General features: G+C 37.4%; 4 protein-coding genes across 11 annotated transcripts in view; all 4 read right to left on the bottom strand.

Annotated features, from left to right (window-relative positions):
* Nucleotides 1-314, bottom strand: part of LOC111464232 (eukaryotic initiation factor 4A-11) — a 3866-nt gene extending 3552 nt beyond the window's left edge. Inside the window, exon 1 of the mRNA XM_023108332.1 lies at nt 158-314. The gene's annotated coding sequence lies outside the window, so the exon portion shown is untranslated. The remainder of the gene's footprint in view (nt 1-157) is intronic.
* A 3862-nt stretch (nt 315-4176) lies between these two features.
* LOC111464233 (mitochondrial import inner membrane translocase subunit TIM23-1-like) lies at nt 4177-5166 on the bottom strand. The gene has a single exon (XM_023108333.1). It carries the CDS (start codon nt 5082-5084, stop codon nt 4512-4514), a length of 573 nt encoding a protein of 190 aa, XP_022964101.1. The 5' UTR covers nt 5085-5166; the 3' UTR covers nt 4177-4511.
* Nucleotides 5167-6168: 1002 nt separating this feature from the next.
* On the bottom strand, nt 6169-11498 carry LOC111464230 (U-box domain-containing protein 51-like). 3 transcript variants are annotated; one of them, XM_023108323.1, is made up of 9 exons: nt 10898-11498; nt 10637-10734; nt 10317-10438; nt 10021-10227; nt 8561-8720; nt 8271-8372; nt 7725-8156; nt 6773-7555; nt 6169-6647 (listed from the first exon to the last, which is right to left on the bottom strand). In XM_023108323.1, exons 1-9 carry the CDS (start codon nt 11067-11069, stop codon nt 6375-6377), a joined length of 2349 nt encoding a protein of 782 aa, XP_022964091.1. In that variant the 5' UTR covers nt 11070-11498; the 3' UTR covers nt 6169-6374. The 3 variants fall into 3 exon arrangements, with proteins under 3 accessions (XP_022964091.1, XP_022964092.1, XP_022964093.1); XM_023108324.1 differs by having other exon boundaries at nt 10894-11013; XM_023108325.1 differs by having other exon boundaries at nt 6511-6694; nt 10898-11497.
* Nucleotides 11499-12417: 919 nt separating this feature from the next.
* On the bottom strand, nt 12418-16206 carry LOC111464231 (DNA-directed RNA polymerase I subunit rpa49-like). Of its 6 annotated transcripts, none has more exons than XR_002714001.1 (6): nt 16121-16206; nt 14767-15426; nt 14393-14542; nt 13822-14133; nt 12596-13101; nt 12418-12520 (listed from the first exon to the last, which is right to left on the bottom strand). XR_002714001.1 is itself a non-coding variant. In XM_023108331.1 (6 exons), the coding sequence occupies exons 3-6, from the start codon at nt 15208-15210 to the stop codon at nt 12694-12696; spliced, it is 1314 nt and encodes a 437-aa protein (XP_022964099.1). In that variant the 5' UTR covers nt 15211-15215; nt 15287-15448; nt 16100-16187; the 3' UTR covers nt 12420-12693. The 6 variants fall into 6 exon arrangements, 5 of the variants coding, with proteins under 5 accessions (XP_022964099.1, XP_022964095.1, XP_022964098.1 ...); XM_023108331.1 differs by having other exon boundaries at nt 12420-13101; nt 14767-15215; nt 15287-15448; nt 16100-16187; XM_023108327.1 differs by having other exon boundaries at nt 12420-13101.
* Nucleotides 16207-17292: the final 1086 nt, after the last annotated feature.

The following is a 17292-nucleotide window of genomic DNA, read 5'->3' as shown; positions in this document are numbered from 1 at the left end:
AAAAAAAAAAAAAAAAAAAAAAAAAAACTCATCGCTGTTCGAGGGTAAAGAACAAGATATCCATAACCAAAGAAGTGACCTACATATACAACCATGTTCGTCCCCTGAAACAAAAGAAGAAACGAAGGTGAAAATTGAAGTGGAAAGAGAAGCAGACCTGCAGATTGATAGAGAAAAATGAGGAGATTGAAGAAAGTGCGCTAGGGTTTGCCAAACTCCTCGGATCTGATCCGTGGAGTTGGAGGCGAGTGTTGGGCAACGCGCAGCGAGCGAAAAAGAGATATTTTACATAAAACTGTTAGGTTTTTGTAGAGCCTTCGACTCAGAATAATAATTAACCACAATTCCAAAACTGTCCTCGGTTTCTGATACCTATAAAATATTTTATTAAATTATTTAATTTTAGATAATTAATTATAATTAACTTTTATTATTATTATTATTATGTTAGATTATTAAAATAATTTTAACCCATCAAAATGTACTAAATTTTAAAATTTTGAGTTTATTTAGTAATAAATATTAATAATTATTCTTAAATAAATGAATTAATATAAATAAACTTTTAATTGTAAATATTTAGTACAAATCAGATTAAATGAAGTAATTATATTATAAAATTATATAATTAAAAAAAAAAGTTTAAGATTATGACATCGAGATTACTACCCTCAAACGTGGTGACAAACACCTTATGCAAAAAGATAGCTCATTCTGCAGTGATCACAGACAGGTTGAGTTACAAGTAGAGATGGAAAGAACTGACATTGAGGTGATGGTACGGGGCACCACAAGAAGGCTCGTCTAGCTCAGTGTCCAACCAAACCTAAGATAGTGCATTATTCGCACACATAAAAACGACCCCACAAGGCAAGAATTCGCCAATAGGACAAAGAGGAAAGGATAGGGGGATTCTCCATGTTGTTTGACGACAGCTTATTGTACCCTAATGACGACAAGATTAAAAGAGATATTTTGACGGAGTTACACGGATCTTCTTACACAATACAGTATCAAGATCTCAAGACGTGTTATTGGTGCCTAGAAATGAAGTGTGATATAGCAGACTATTTTAGCAAATATCTGAGCTACCAACAACCCTTCAACGTACTCCAGTATTTAGGTAATTACAGGTTGACAAAATCTGCACACTTCATCCCTAACAAGGTCACCTATACAGTTAATAGACGAGCTAGGGTACACTTCCCGCTTTTGGATTAGTTTACAAAGAGCACTGGGAAAAAAATTGAGGTTCAATACAACTTTCCACCCCTAGACTGACGAACAAATAAAAAAAATTTAATCAGATACGGGAAGGCTTGTATAATAGATGTTGCAGGTAGTCAATATCCCCGTGACTCAACAAAGGATTCTATTTTTCTTTTCCTATATCTAATATATAAATATTGATTTGAATCTTTTAAATTAATATATTTTTTCTCTATCTATATTTAATACATCTAATATATTAAATATTAATTTAAACCCTCCAAAATTTTCTTTCAATTTACTCGATAGACCTTATGACCTATAAGCTCCAATTATATAAAATTAATTAATTAAACTTTTCATTCATTAACTATAAATCATTCTACTATAGACTTCGAGATGCGCTCTTCTTCTTGAATTATTGGATGACGACAACATCACAATTAGAGACCACGACACATGCATAGGCTAGTAACACTTTAAATTCTTAGACTTAGGTTGGTAAGACCATGACAGTATTTTAATGATGATGTTATTTAAGATGAACTTATAATTTAACGATGATGTTGGAAGAGTTAAATTCTGCATAAGAGCTTAGGTTAAGATGACGGTAGCGACTTTAGGTTAGTAGAAATCTAAGATCGTTACAAATATGTTATGCGGTTAGAATTCCTATATATGCCCTGATTGACTTATGAACTAGATGTCATGTGTCCTAAAGGACATGTATGACTTGTTTGTGATCCTGAGCCCATATTTTAATCTTCGTTGGTCCTTGAGCTAACATTTACAATCCATTATGACGACATGGGTCAACTAGGCCGATGTAGAGACGGTTAGGACATAACCTCTTATCGTGAACCCACCTCAACTAGTGAAGGTATACTAAGCATATAGGAATGCAACGTCACCCACTTAGGACTAGTGACATGCTAGAGGACACTACTTAAGGGACCTTGGGTGTACCTAGTGGAGAGTCAAGCTTGCATTATTCTAGTCTCTAATGGCATAAAATAGGGAGCATTGTTATGTGTCATTAAGGGAACTTCCGACTAGCAATTAGTCCCAGGTACGTAAGCAATTATAAGTAGATTGAGAAGTCATCTATTGTAAGCGATGACTCCTCCATACCTGTTTGACTTCCCTAGAGCTTGAGATATACGAGGACACCCCAACTTATGCGCACGAAGCGCAATGACTGTGGGACCCTAGAAAGTAGGGAACCGAGAGGTTAAGTGCACCCTAAAATCCAAATACACCCTGATGAGTAACGTACACCCTTGGAATAGGAGTAAGTAGAGCATATGAACCTTATGAGACTGAGAAGACTATAAATGAACCCGAGCCATGGAATTGGCCAACTCTACGATCCTAACTAAGCACATAGTGTAAAAAGCATTGAATAAAAGAAGATTCGTTCAAAACCTACAAATCGGTGCTTACTAAGTATTTTTATACTCATTCCTGTTATTGTTCGTTTGCAGATAGAGTGTAGACCATTGTCGATAGTGAGCCGTGCAGATGCAAGGACCCATAGATCAAGTCATGTCCCTCTATGTCAATTTTAATATTATTTAAATATCGGTTTTCGTAGAAACTTCGTAATTATTGTGAACTAACGTAAATTTGTATTTCAAATGCATTTTTTTTTGTCAAATTTATTGTTTATAATTGACTTTAAATTCCTAAGGTTCCCATTTTACGAAAATGAAAAATTTTATCACTTTTTTTAGCCGAGTCCATAGGCAACCCATGATTCGAAGCCTCAAAAAGCAAGTCGTTCTCCAAGCTGCTACATTGATTGAGGTTCATTTTGCAAGCCCTTCACGAACACCTCGAGACTTATCGGCACGCAATACCATTCGACGTGTTGCTCTAGCTTCTGGATACACGTCTAAGAAGTAGAGTCAATTCCAAAAAGTTCTGTTTCAGTGACTTTCATTCCATAACTTCACCAACCACAAAGAGGCATACTCTGGTGAAGCACCTGACTGCAAAAGCCAAAGAATGCCTCAATATGGGAGGACCTGCCATGCCTGTACCTTCAATCTGTAACAGTTATGCTTAGAATGATCTAAATATAGAGATGCAATACTATAAAAGCAATGAACCTAATACCATTTTATCAGCTCTGGTGGGCTGAAAGCACCCGAAGAATGCATTTGAAGAATGTAACGACACAGGTCCACCGCTAACATATATTATCCTCTTTGGGCTTTCCCTTTCGGGCTTTCCCTCGAGGCTTTAAAACGCGTCTGCTAGAGGAACGTTTCCACACCCTTATAAATGGTGTTTTTGTTCTCCTCCCTAACCAATGTCGGACATCACAATCCACACCCCCCCCCTTTAGGACCCAACGTCCTCGCCGGTACTCATTCCTTTCTCCAATCGATGTGGGACTGCCACCAAATCCACATCCTTTGGGGCTAGGGTCCTTACTGACACATCGCCTCATGTCTACCCCTTCGTGGAACAGTCAGAAAGCTGGCACATCGTCCGATGTCTGGCTCTGATACCATTACAACTCAGATCCACTTGTCCTCTTTGGGCTTTCCCTTTTGGGCTTCCCCTCACGGCTTTAAAACACGTCTGCTAGAGGAAGGTTTCCACACCTATAAGGGTGTTTTTGTTCTCCTCCCCAACGACATCACAAATAACATTCAGAATCCCAGATTTGTTCCATTACCTCAAGGAATAACACTTCCTAATTGCTTAAATTAAGTAGTTCATGGAGAAATTCAAACCATAGTTTTCCTATTTCTGAGTTCAATCAATGTGCAATATCATCTTTGAATGTTCTTATCAAATTCACAACACACTGCAGAGAGAATAGTTCATCAATAGTTCATCACTGGCAAGCACTAAATAAAGCGATATCATAGGCAAAGGGATGAGGAATCCGTTCCCCTTCAATGATCAAACAGTTTTCCATGACAATAAGAATTGAAATTCTTGAATCAAATTATGAACCCAGATAAGATCATATATTCAACATCATGAGAGCTTGAACAAATAAGAAATAATGGATCAAACTTCAGAGAATTTCATTAATTACATCCAAATTGTGAGATGTAATCATAGAAATATTGGATGATTCCCATACCACAGGTTTAAATTCATGGAGATTATTGATTATCAGAGAACTCGACGAATTGCATCACTCAATGAAGCAAATAAAGAAGCACGAGTGAACCTCGTATAGAACTTATCAAGTGAATTGGTTAATTTCAACCCCAGCATTCTCAAACTATGGCTTCTTCCTAACACGATGTATATCGATCAAAATTGCAAACTAACATTCCTCAAATCGGCACGTACCGCTTCAACATCTGCTTACCCGTCACCGCCACTCCAACCACAACGCCGCCAATAGCACCGGCCACCGCCGCTGATCTCACTCCTCTTGCCGCACGATAAAGCGCACCGGTGCCAAGTCCCGCTGCGACACAGTTCCATACGTCGTCCGTATCCCTCACAGCCTCAATCCCGCTCTCCAAACCAGCATATAGTAACCCAATCACACCGAGCCGATTCCCCCAGAGACGCCCTGAATGACCAGAAGAGTTCAGGATCCGATTGATCCGAAGTTTCATAGTATCACCTGATTCGAAAGATTTGACGCCGGAGACGAAGCCCGTAGACGCCCCGCCGACTGCACCAGCGAGGTAACCGCAACCGGTGTAGAAGGTGAGATTCTCGCCCCAAGATCGACGCTGGCGGCGAGCTTCTTCATCGAAGAGAAACTCCGGTGAGGTTGGAAGCTGGAAGTTTCGGTAAGGAACCTGGAGATCCTTGTAAGGGTTGTAAAGACGTGGTTGGGGTGAGCCCTGATCAAAGCCTGAATCAATTTCGCGATCGGAAGAACGGTCCGCCATTATTGAGATTTTGAGCTCTAAGCTTAGGGCTACACTCGATTGTGAATTCTCTCCCAAAGACAGGAAAAAGAGGGAAGATTGTTCTTAAGAACAGCGATTCTCGGTTCAGAGGGAGCCAGATAAACCGGTTTTGTGGTCGTTTTCTTTCTCTCTAAAGTCTCTCCGGTTCAACTCAGGCGAACCCAACCCCGTAATTATTATTGAATTTTGTCTCTAATTTAATAATATAATAATTAACCTATATTTCTTTCTTTTACGTTAGAGATTCAAATTATTCTTAAACTACCAAACTTGAAAGTTTCCAAATATATTTGATTAAATGTCAATAATTAATTTCTATTATAAGAATTAATTAAATTTCCAATTGCAAAACTTTTAATTATGTTAATGATTGCGTTTAACTTTGTTTTAACTAATTTAATCACTCATCACGTTCTATTAATTTAATCACTCATCACGTTCTATTTAACAACCCAATGTCACCACTAATAGATATTGTCTGCTTTAACCTGTTTCACACCCAAGAATGTTTCGTTCCCCTCTCCCATTGATATGCAATCTCACAATCCACCCCCCTACAAGGGCCAACGTCCTCACTGGCACACCGTCTAGTGTTTGGCTCTGATACCGTAACAACCCGATCCCACCACCAACAAATATTGTCCACTTTAACCCGTTACGTATCGCCGTCAGTCTCACAATTATAAAACACGTTTGTTAAGGAGAGGTTTGTACAACCCTCAAAGGAATACCTTATTGGAGATGTAGGATCTCATCTATAAGCTTTTAATAGACAATTTAAGGTGTCTTAACAAACTAAACTATACTTAGATTTGCACTTTCTTTTCACTATTGTCTTTTCTTTCACTAAATCATCTTTTCAATCTTTACCTCAATGAAAAAAATGATTGTATTATCATAATAAAGTTTTAAAGTCAAAAAGCCAAACCAAGCACGAGACTCTAAAATAGTAATTTAACTTCAAAACAAATTTCCTCTCTCTAACATACAAGTTTTCAAGTCACATCGAACAAATCCAAACCATCCAAACCATTCAACATAAAAAAAAAAAGAAAAAAAAGCCTGGGGAATGTTCAAATATTTATAAATGATTCAGTATAACCCAAGAGTGATGGGAAGAATGTATTACAAGAAGTGGGTTCTTGAGAAGAAAATTGGTGGGGAAACAAGTCATTTTGCAGGCAGGCAGGCATGCTTAAATAATCCAGTTCTAATCAGACAGAAGAAATACACAATGAAAGCAATCAAGGTAGACAAAATGAATTTCTCTTACGCAAATGAGTGTGGGTTTTTCAACCCAGAAGTAGTAGGAGAAACACAACTTACACATGACCAACAGCGTTCACTGATGTGCCGCCGCTTCCTCAGTTCTACAATTGGGTTTCCACTCAGTGGTATGGTTGAGACTTCTGCACCGCTGTTGTTCTTCGAGCTCCAATTTTCCATTTCCTGCTGAGAAATGGTATTCGAACCAATACCATCCTTCTGGCTCCAAAAACTCGTACTGAATGTCACTCGCTGCCATCTTTCTCCTACATTGATCTACGTTGAATTTCCATTGGCAGGTTAGGATTGTTTCTCATTCCTACCTGATTATACATAATAGCAAGAAGATATAAATGCAAAGTTTAAAGCCTGCTACATAACAATAAAAGATGGCAACCAACCTCATTTTCTGATCCCTTGAAATGTGGAGCTGAGTTAGAAGTGCGTTGACCATGTGCTCTCCCAAAAGCTGTGAGCTTCCTCTTTGGTGGTATTCCGCTCAATCCCAATTTTTTTAGCCTGATCAGTTCAGGTAATAGAACGGTACCGAGGTCGGGTCTATCTCTTTTCCTTAGCTCACAGCACTTCAGGGCTAATTGAGCGAGTCCAAGAGTATCTTGAATGGGCCAATCTGTAATTGTGGGATCAAGTATCTGTGGGAATGTGCCGTGTTCAATGGCCTCCTCAACCTGATATGAAAGACCCATTGGTGACCTTGCAGTGATGAGCTGGAGTAGCAGAACACCAAATGAGTAAATATCTGATTTCACACCTAGCATTCCTGTTTGTTGGTATTCTGGATCGATGTAACAGAAGGTTCCAGCTGCAGCCGTCATGTGATATTGAGTGACACTATCAGCAACCGACGGCGGGACTAGCCTGGCCAAACCCACATCGCCTATTTTGCTCACATAGTTCTGATCTAGGAGAATGTTTGCTGGTTTGAGATCACGATGCACCACAGGTTCTGGCTTCATTTGATGAAGGAAGAGAAGTGCAGTGGCAATGTCAGCAGCTATCCTGAAACGAGTTTTCCAAGGGATTGGAGGAGTGTCGTCTTTTCGGAAAAGACGGTCTTCTAAGCTCCCGTTTTCCATATATTCATAAACAAGGCAACCATATTCTGGGCAGGCACCCATAAGGAGAACCATGTGTGGATGCCTCATGCGGCTTAAAACCTCAATCTGCAAATCATGAACAGTGCAATCTTCAGGAACTTTTTAAATGCATGATTATCATTCATTACAAATATGTTTTTTATTCAGTCTGATGTTGTTACAGAAAACACACTTATGGCTGATAATTTCGTGCAGTTATTTCCAGCCAAGATAAAGAAGAAAGAAAAAAAATTACCTCTTGCTGGAATTGTCTCTGCCCATGAGATCTCTCTGGGCTCAACATCTTAATGGCAACAGAAGTATGATCGAGAAAGGCATGGTAAACAGGTCCATAACCCCCTTCACCAATCTTGTTTGACTCATTAAAATGATCTGTTGCTGCTTCGATCTCGTCAATTCTGTATCGTTTGAAGCAGATATTAGTGCGTTCAAATAAATTAATTGTTTTCTGCTTCTCCTCCGCCTCAATCCTAGCCTTGTTTTCAGCAATATTTCGCTTTTTCTGGATCTCTAATTCTTCCAGCCTTTGAGCCATTAGAGCTGCTTCTGTCCCAGCCTTGTTTTTCTGCTTCTCAAGCTCTGACAATGCTGTTAAAACCTCTTCTGCAGATTTACCTCGCTCGAACTTTTTCGCTTCTTTTATCTTCAATTGTGCGAGTTCATTTGCCTGGCATCAAACACATTACTTCTTTCAGGATCAACTGGGCTTGAACAATGTTTATTTAGCACTTTTGAGATCAAGTATATCATCTGATATACAAAATGAGGTATCAGTTCTAACCTTTTGTCTTGCTACTAGAGCTTCCTTGCAAGCTGATTCATACATTTCCATCTTCCCTTTGAGTTCAAACCTTAACTTTCTCATCTCAGATTCTATGGAAGCCTGTAAATCCAGATAAGCTAAACTATTGAGTCAATTATCCATGCCTATAACTATATAACTTAAAAGGAATAAATTTCTACTGCCCAAATGTAAACTCAAACACAACTGATGTTGGAAATTCAACCATTAACTGACCAAAATTGGGTAGCTCCTTAGCTGAACAAGAAATTGTTTAATTCCTTACTTACTGCTGTGTTAGAGGTAACAAAGCTCTTTGAATTACTCTCTGAGGAGGTTGACGAAAAATCTAAGCTCTCAGAGGATGATGTGCCAGTTGATCTGAAACTGAGAGGCCCTGAAAAGTCACTAACGCTTGACAGTGAATCAACACTGTTGCTATAACGATGCCTACAATCGAAACAAACTGTTGTTAGTCATTCGTTACAAGCAGCACCTCTAAAGGCAGTTCTAGAATATTAACCAAAGCTACTGATCGAGAAAAAAAGGAAAAAGAAAATTCATTAAAAAAACGTGTATGCTTATCCTATGAGTCTACACAAACAAACACTACCGAATGAAACACAAACAAACACTACCGAATGAACAATGTAAAAGGAAAATTGGGCTTTTGTATTGGTACACCGGTAAAAGAAAAAAAAGACAGAAATCAAACTTTTCAGAAATTTTTATCATCTCTTTGACTCCTATTAGATTTCAAGTACACAATTCCAGAAGGCCAGCATCCTAATCAAGTAATGATAAGAAGTCCATCCATACAGAAAATTAGTGAAGAAGCACTTGGATAAGACTTCGGAAGTTTCAGTATAGTATGTTGGGAATCACAACTTTCCACAATGGTATGGTATTATCCAATTTGAGCATAAGCTCTCATGGCTTTGCTTTGAGGTTCCCCAAAATGCCTCATACCAATGGAGATGTATTCCTTACTTATAAACCCATGATCATTCACTAAATTAGCGAATGTGGGACTCTCTCCCAACAATCCTCAACATCCCCTCGAACAAAGTACACTATAAGCCTCTCCTAAGGCCTATGGAGCCATCAAACAGCCTTCCCTAAATCGAGGCTCGACTCCTTATTTGGAGTCCTCGAACAAAGTACACCCTTTGTTCGACACTTGAGTCACTTTTGACTACACCTTCGAGGCTCACAAGTTCTTTGTTTGACATTTGAGGATTTTATTGACATGGCTAAGTAAAGGGCATGGCTCTGATACCATTTTAGGAATCACGACTCTCCACAATAGTATGATATTATCCACTTTGAGCATAAACTCTCATGACTTTGCTTTAGGATTCCCCAAAAGGCCTCATACAAATGGAGATGTATTCCTTACTTATAAACCCATGATCATTTCCTAAATTAGCCAATGTGGGACTCCCTCCCAACAATCCTCAACATAGTATTCAGTATTGTTAATCATTCAAATTTCACAACGGAGATTCCTTGCGCAAGGATGTTCGTTTCTACGTGTATCATATATAATATACATCAAAGTCTTGCGATAAGAAATCCAATATCCTCTCAAATAGGCTTGTGAAAGAGTCAAATGAAGGAGAAACATAACGAATTGTGAATTGCTAATGAAAAGATAAATAAGTTTACCCAATAAATTTGTCTCGCATGTGAGAAAGATGAATGTTGTGGAATATTGTATCTACCCAAAAGTATATCTATTGAATTCTACCTGCTTTTATCTTTCGTGTTTTGTATTTTTGATAGAGACTTGTCAGTATGAAGAGTTCCGGATGGTTTTTCTTTCCCATCAGTTAGTGACTTGTATCGCTTTCTCAATCTCTTAGTATGAACTTTCCCTCTAGCTATGACATATACAGAACATGATTCTGGAGTTGATTTGAGCAAACATGTTGAGACATCTGGATGTTTGAACGTCCTGCATGGATCCAAATGGTTCTAGCTTAATCTAATTTCTTACACACTATCAAAATCCTCCCTATCACAGAGTCGAAGAGAAATACAGACCTCGTAAAAGCATTCCGGCTGGAAGCACCCACAACAATGTTGCTAATGGAGTGTTTATTGATATAGTGAATAAGCGCACTTGGAACATCAATGTCATGGATGACAATCTCCTTTGCAACTATCTGAAAACACATACTACGATGATTATGAGAGTAGTCGTTAATATTTTGTTCTAATTCGACAATGATTCATTGTCCCATCAAAACAAGCCATCATCCTCAGAGGAAACCTAATTCGAAAACTGAAAACTATCTGAGATTGTAACACTATTACTACGAGGGATTGCTTGTTTATAACAAGGAATTCGGCAAATTGCTTACTCCTTTTCGTGCGCAGAATCCTCGGTATGGAAGGAAGAACTGATGCAATTCAGCATCAGTCGGTGGACGATACTCCTTAGGAACCGTATCCGCATCCTCTGCATACAAAGGCCAAATCACAAGAAATCATTGATTCATCTCCAAACGTTATGGTGCATTTCAGTACATTTCGTTTTTTGGAAATGGCAATTTAACCATGGATACGAAAATCAGAATGACGACGGCTAAACAACGTCAACAACAAGGGAGACGGATACCTACGGGGATGCAAGCTCTGACTCCGAACATGGATGAGGATGCAATCGCCGGAGTTCTTCCTATTGAACAGGTGTTCCACAGCCCATTTCACCGCGGATTGACTGTTCTTATCCCTGTTAATGGCGATCACCGTGTGGGTGGCGGTAACGGATTCGTTAGTTTCATCTTCAGCCATGGGAGCTGCCACAGCCCGAAACGCCACCACCACGGTTCACGCCGCCGGACAGAATAGACAAAACACGGTGACGCGTAATGAAAACAGAGCAAGGGTGGACAATGGAATCAGGAGTCGGTTTGATTGCCATTGCTTTACTAAATTTGGGGAGTAGAAACAAGAAGACGAACACCATCATCTTCGCCAAAAATCTCAAATCCAATCAGTGGTTGCTAAAATTAGGGGTGGTGAAGAAGATGATAGTTTAAAAAATTGAAACCAAATCGATCTATATGTTCGCTCCATTTGGAATCCCAATCACAAACAAAGATCGATGAACGTTCAAACCAGCTGAGCGCTGATATGAGGATGATAAATATACAGTTACCTAGCTTTAGTCCCCCGACCCCTCCGCCATTTTCACACTCATTTATTTTTCAATTCAAATATTTTGTATTTCATTTTTTTTAAATTAAAATTTATATTCACCAAATTTGAGAAATTATTTTCTAAAATTGATTGAAAAATAATTTGTTATGTATAATTTTGTTATCATTTGTGTTAAATTAATTAGGATTTCAATACAAACTAATCTTCTGTATAGAGTTATTTGTCAACCTCGAAGTATAATCAATGTCGGTCTCTAGTTCTTAGACAAAAAGTATACTGTGAGATCTTGGTTGGAGAGGAGAAACTCAAGGTGTGAAAACATCCTCCTAATAGATGCGCTTTAAAATCGTGAAGCTGATGGTGATACGTAACAATACAAAGCGAGCAATATCAGTAGCGATGGGCTCGAGTTGTTACAAATGCTATCAGAGTCCGTTACCAACCGGTATGCCAGTGAGGACATACATTGGGTCTCCAAGGGAGTGGATTGTGAGATCTCATATTGATCAGAGAGGGGAAACCTAAGGTGTCAAAACCTCTCCAACACCAGCAAGGATACTAGGTCTCCAAATAGGTGATTGTGAGATCTCATATTGGTTGGAGAGGGAAAACCTCAACCTAATAGACACGTTTTAAAATCGTAAAGCTAATGGCTATATGTAACGAACTAAAATGAACCATATATTTTCAGTGGGCTTGGACTATTACATGTACTAGAGTATATTTTATATGGGATTTCCCCTTCGACTACCAAGATTCTTGCTCGGCTTTCTTCGGCAAAGGCTTCTTCTCTATCCTATTATGTCGTAAATTGTCGTAAGGAGAAACAAAAATAAATTCGTTAAACTCAATCGAACACCGACTCATAGAATAAGGACTAAAACACAAACTCTCGACCAAGAAATTGAATGATTCAAATCTCTAAAAAAAAACAAGACATAATCATAATCTCGATCGAAAGTCAAAAACTAAATCCCGGTAGGAAGAAGAAACGAAACCTCATCATTTGACTCTGTCTCATTAAGCTTCACCATCCAAAGTTCCAACTTCCAAATAAGAAAACGCCATTCTATGCCACAGAGCTGTTTCATGGAAAGAAGTTGCCATTTACAATGTGAAAAAAAGAACACATGAAATTTATCAATATGAACATTTACCCGTTTTACTCAACAAAACTGCTCGACCTTTTCCTATACAGAATTCAACTTCTTTAACTTACAACAACAGTGTAACTACTACAATCTAACCATCTTGCTTATCGTCGTCTCTTTCGCCTCAACTCGGGAAATTGAAGCGGGACAGGAAGCGTAACCAATGACAAGTTGTTCTTGCGTATAAACTTGCAACCCAGATTGTCATAATGGACTCTTAGAGTGAAAGGACTAGTTCTCAGATCCCTAGCTATGTCTGATGGATCACTGCTGAATTCATCGGGAAATAACGCGAGCACCAAAACGTGGCTAATGAGAAGATCGGTTTTCTCTGCTGAAAGTCTTCTCGACTCCGTAGTTGAAAACATGGATGAGAACTTTTGTCGTAGCATGCTAGGAATTTTATGGCCCTTAACAGAAGAAACGCCATCCATAGAATGCTGATCCTTGTACTTTATTAGATGAGTGATGTATGAATATATGCAGCAGAGCTTCTTTTTCTCTTCCTCATCCTAAAGATGATTTTAACGTCAAAAAGGATTCAATACAAATGAACAGAATTTTAAGGATAAGACTTATTTAGAAACAGGCAGTACAGCTGCAGAACGAATCTACAATTTAGAACAAACATTCAAAATAAATAATTAAAGCATACTTTTCCACCAAACAATAAAGACCATGTATCGAACTCTATAAACAAACATAAAGGCCAAGTTAGTTTTGTTGAGGATTGTTGGGAGAGGAGTCCCACACCGGCTAATTAAGGGGTTGATAATGGGTTTATGAGTAAGGAATACATCTCCATTGGTACGAAGTCTTTTGGAGAAACTAAAAGCAAAGTCATGAGAGCTTATTGTAACGGCCTAGGTCCACCGCTAGCAGATATTGTCCTCTTTGGGTTTTCCCTTTCGGGCTTCTCCTCAAGGCTTTAAAACGTATCTGCGAGAGAGGGTGTTTTGTTCTCCTCCCCAATGGGACATCACACTTATGCTCAAAATGGACAATATCATACCATTTTGGAGGGTCGTGATTCCTAACAAATTTCAGAAAGCACTCAATCGTTTCGATTTGAAAACATCAGTGAAAAACAAAGACGAAGTAGTTTAATCTGAGAATTGACATGATTCATCATACTCAATAAATAATACTGAACAACTACAAAATTCATGAAGATGCATCAAATTTTGTCTCAGTATTCATAAAGGAAAATTAGAACCTTCTTAACATAATACCTGAATGTCTTGCAATTTATAAATTCTGTTGCGGACAAAGGATGGATAATTGGCACTTATTTCAGATTCTGCTTGCAAAAGGAAATAAAGATCTTCCAGGAAACCCCATTCTCCCTTGAGGATAATCTTGTCGAGGGGGTAAGCTTCTTGTGGAGTCGTTGCAGAAGCATTATATGTCGGTATATTACGAGAAATTTGTGCATTCGAACTTTCCAACGCCTCTTTGTTTACCACGACATTTTTCATTTTCCCATCTAGATCCTTCTTGGTCTCAGGATCATCCTCTTGCTTCAAAGAAAGCAGCTTCTTTGCCTGCCACACATTAACAATATTAAACAATTTGTTGCTACTTCTTGTAATTGTAATTTCGAAGTTATTCCATCCAAAACCAAAATTAAAGGCAACAAAAAAGGTGAACAGAAAAGATATGATGCTTTTTCGTGATAACATGCCTCCCATAATTCTGCTCCCCTGCTTATAAGGTTAAGTTCAATATTTGTTTAATAAATAAGTCGCTGAAAGATGGCTGCTGAAGAACTAAAAGAACGCAATTCCAGGATTCTATTACTACCTGTTTTATCGACTTCTTCGTTCCATAGAGATTGCTGAGCTCTCTCATTCTATCAGCTTTCTCCTGCACAGAGAGCTCGTCATTCGCCACACTTGGGGATTCATTTTCAGGAACATCTGAACCTCTAACTTTAGGATCCAATCTAAATATCTGCAAGGATAAACATCAGGCTTAGTAACATAATTGAGACTATTGCAGCATGAAGATGAACATATTGTAAAGTAGCCAAATTGCATTTCAAACGGATAAATAGAGGAAAATAAGAGGCATTTGTAACTTCAGGCTTCAGCGTGTACACTAAAACAACCAAGCATAAATTAGGACTCAATTTTTACGATTCTTTTTCTCTACGTTCATTATTGAGAATAACTTACCATATTTGATGCAATAGGTACAATCTTTAAGCTTTGGGTTGCCTTATCGAGAACACCGAGAGCATAGCTGCAATGTTGTTTTCCAGCAGTAGCCTCACCCAAGTAATTGGTACCAACAAAATCCACATTCGACCCTGTTGGACTTACAACCAGCTGCATCCTATTTGGTTTTTTCTTGTGCCTATAAACCTTAGCCCTTACAGAATTTTGTTCCTCGACCACTTCCTCATTGGGATCCTTGTTAGGATCATATCCAGAGGGGAAATAACCAACTAATGGTGGAATTTTCTCAGGATGGTTGCTGAGGACTTGGATTTTTGTATTCACAGGTGGAACTCGTTTCTTCTTCTTTTCACTCTTCTTCTTTTTCTTCGCTGGAGACTGAGAATTCGCTTCTGGTTCTGCGTAATGGGTTTCTTCAAAATATTTAGAATCTCCCGCCATTAATTCTGTTAACAAGCTCAGAGTGTGTATAATTCAAATAAACAAGAAAATAACCCTCAGATTTTTAAATGCACACACAATTGTCAACTCCAAGAGCTTCAGCTCGCTGAAGAGAACTTAACGCGTCAATTTCCCGGGAACAAGTAGCTTCCGGAATTACTTCTATTTCATTTCAGCATCATATTGGTGGAATTCAAAATGGGATCCTTCTGGAGCGCAAAATATAAGCAAAAGATTCCTAAAGAAAGGGAAAATCAAGATGAACAGGCAAACAAATTAAAATATATCAAACCATACGACCAACAAGAATGCGATCATTTAATCAGCTCAATTCATTCAATGGTCACAACTCATGAGAGAACAATGGATAAACAGAAAAACATGATAAATTGACCAAAGCTATCCTGCAAAAGGTGATCCGAATCAGAAAAGCCAAACTTGGAAGCCATATAAAGAGAAGAACAGGCATCAATGTTGTTTCAAATTAGGAAAAGGTTTCACGGGCTATCTGATACTTTTCATAAAAAGAAACAACAAAATCTCTAGAACCAGACACCGCTTTAACCTTTTTCCAAAACAGAAGCTACAAAAATTACACAGAAAAAATCATAAACGAAGCACGAACAACAATTCCCCTAATAATTACACTCACAGTTCCACAGGAAATAACAAACCAACACTAGATGATTAATTCAATAGATTCAGACTTAATAGGCAACAATAAATTCCTGTATTAACGCCGAAATTTAACATAGACAAACAAAAACAATAACAAAAAAAACCCGACACACAAGCAGAGATTAACGCCAAATTTTGACATGAAAAAGAAAAAGAAAAGAAAACGTATGATTGTTGGAGCCTACAGAGAAAGATAACAGGAAAAACATACCTAATTAGAAAGGAAAATAATCAAACCTGCCGATTTTGAGAGAGAAGACGAGCTAGGGCTTGGTCTTGCTCTCAATTATTTGGTATGAATGCCGTGACAAGTGAATTATGAAGAATAGAGGGATTAATTAGCCAATAGTAGGTAATATTATTATTGACATTAAACTTTTAATATTTTATATCCAATAATAAAAAATAAAAGCATTTTTAAATATTTTTAGAAGACAAACAAATATTGCACCTCACAACATTAAAATAAGAACATATTTTTAACATTTACAAAAAAAAAAAATTAATTAATTAATTTAAATTTATAATTTAGTTTATACAATTTTATAATTTGATAAAAAAAATTCTTCAATAGTTTTTATGGCTTAAAAAATAATTTAAAATAAATTTAAAATTTGATTTACTCGTCGCCATAACTTGTACAATGATTTAAGTCTTGAAAAAATGACGACTTCCGAAAATTTCGAGCCGTGGATTTGGGCAATGTTTTTAGCGCGTTTGACCATGACGGCTTGACCCGCTTAATTGTGCTTTAAAATCATAATATTTTTTTTTAAATAAATAAAAAATAACAGTATTATTAAAACTTTTAATATTAATAGATATTTTTTTAAATTAATTCAGCCGTAATAATAATAATAATAATTAAGATAACGACAGCCTCCGCCAATTCCGAAAACGAGAGCCGCGTCATTAAGCAATGTTTTTAGCGCGTCTGACCTCCACGGCTTGACCCATGGGCCATGCCCATGTGCTAATTATACTTTTAAATTTTAGGGAAATTACTATAATATATACTTTTAATTTGACTCGAATTAAAATTACAATTTAATTTTCGAATCTGGAATCATAGGTTAAAAGTATTTTGTAATTTAACCTAAAGTATAAATTTATCTAATTAATACAATTTGGCTGTTGTTGGAGAATTATTATTATTTTAAAAATCAAGCATTATTAATGAATTATGACCTAATTTGTTGATGCTTTTTTTAGAATAATATGATTAATTATGGTGAAATATAAATAAATACGTGTTGAAATAGTTGTTATCCAATGAGAATACGTTTAGATGTAAGAATATCTTGAAAGGTAAGATTAGGGAAGTTGTTTGGCTTACTCTTAAACTAAACATTATTGTAAATTACGTTAAGGAATGATTCCTTTGTGTTTTTGTTATCATACAAA

Source organism: Cucurbita moschata, unplaced genomic scaffold (assembly GCF_002738365.1).
Source record: "Cucurbita moschata cultivar Rifu unplaced genomic scaffold, Cmos_1.0 Cmo_Scf00030, whole genome shotgun sequence".
NCBI lineage: Eukaryota > Viridiplantae > Streptophyta > Magnoliopsida > Cucurbitales > Cucurbitaceae > Cucurbita > Cucurbita moschata.
The sequence above is the reverse complement of the archived record's forward strand: the minus strand, read 5'-3'. Positions and strand labels throughout refer to the sequence as shown.